The sequence below is a fragment of the Dinoponera quadriceps genome, unplaced genomic scaffold (genome assembly GCF_001313825.1).
Source record: "Dinoponera quadriceps isolate SergipeBrazil2010 unplaced genomic scaffold, ASM131382v1 scaffold3065, whole genome shotgun sequence".
NCBI lineage: Eukaryota > Metazoa > Arthropoda > Insecta > Hymenoptera > Formicidae > Dinoponera > Dinoponera quadriceps.
Window position 1 is genome coordinate 1 of NW_014557060.1, and position 641 is coordinate 641.

At 33.4% G+C, this 641-nt stretch overlaps 1 protein-coding gene across 1 annotated transcript in view; it reads left to right on the forward strand.

Annotated features, from left to right (window-relative positions):
• Positions 1-6: 6 nt before the first annotated feature.
• LOC106748593 overlaps positions 7-641 on the forward strand; it is a gene marked incomplete at its 5' end in the record, with an annotated part of 844 nt that continues 209 nt past the window's right edge. Inside the window, 2 exons of the mRNA XM_014627279.1 lie at positions 7-17; positions 119-639. Of these exons, the coding sequence (XP_014482765.1) occupies positions 7-17; positions 119-639 (532 nt within the window). The remainder of the gene's footprint in view (positions 18-118; positions 640-641) is intronic.

Sequence of the window (641 nt, forward strand, 5' to 3'; positions counted from 1 at the left end):
AAAAGAAAGTGTGAAAGGTTAGTATTATTCTCAATTTATATGCAATATAATCTCTCTCTCTCTTTCTGAGATTTGAATATTTAACAAAAAACTTCTTTTAAATTTTTTTTCTTTACAGCGTTTCTACTGAAAAACCACGTATTGCTGCTCGTATCTTAGGGAGGAGATACATGCTAACAACTACGTCATATAAATATTTAGAAATTGGAATCAATATAGGACCTGCATCCTACGTGGAACTTGTTCTTGGCGATAATCGAGGCAATCATTTGATATTACCAAATGAAATCTGGAAGGAGATTATACATAGACGTGCACACATCGAGCTATATATGGAGTCATCTCATTCCTCGCCATTATGGATTCGAGATTTGTCGGTGGAATGTCGTATGATGCATGGTGATACCATTATAAAGCTTACATTGTTCAACAAGTCAATGTATTTAAAATCAGAAACATTGAATACCTTATTCAATTTTGAGCAATATATTGATCATATGTACTCATGGTTATACGAAAATACGCATCTTGTTAATACAAAGTTCCAAAAATTTGTAAGCATTTTGCAACAAAATGATATTATTCGCGTATGGTACGAGTCCAAAACTACTGACTGGTGTTACGCCGCTAAAGTAATACGC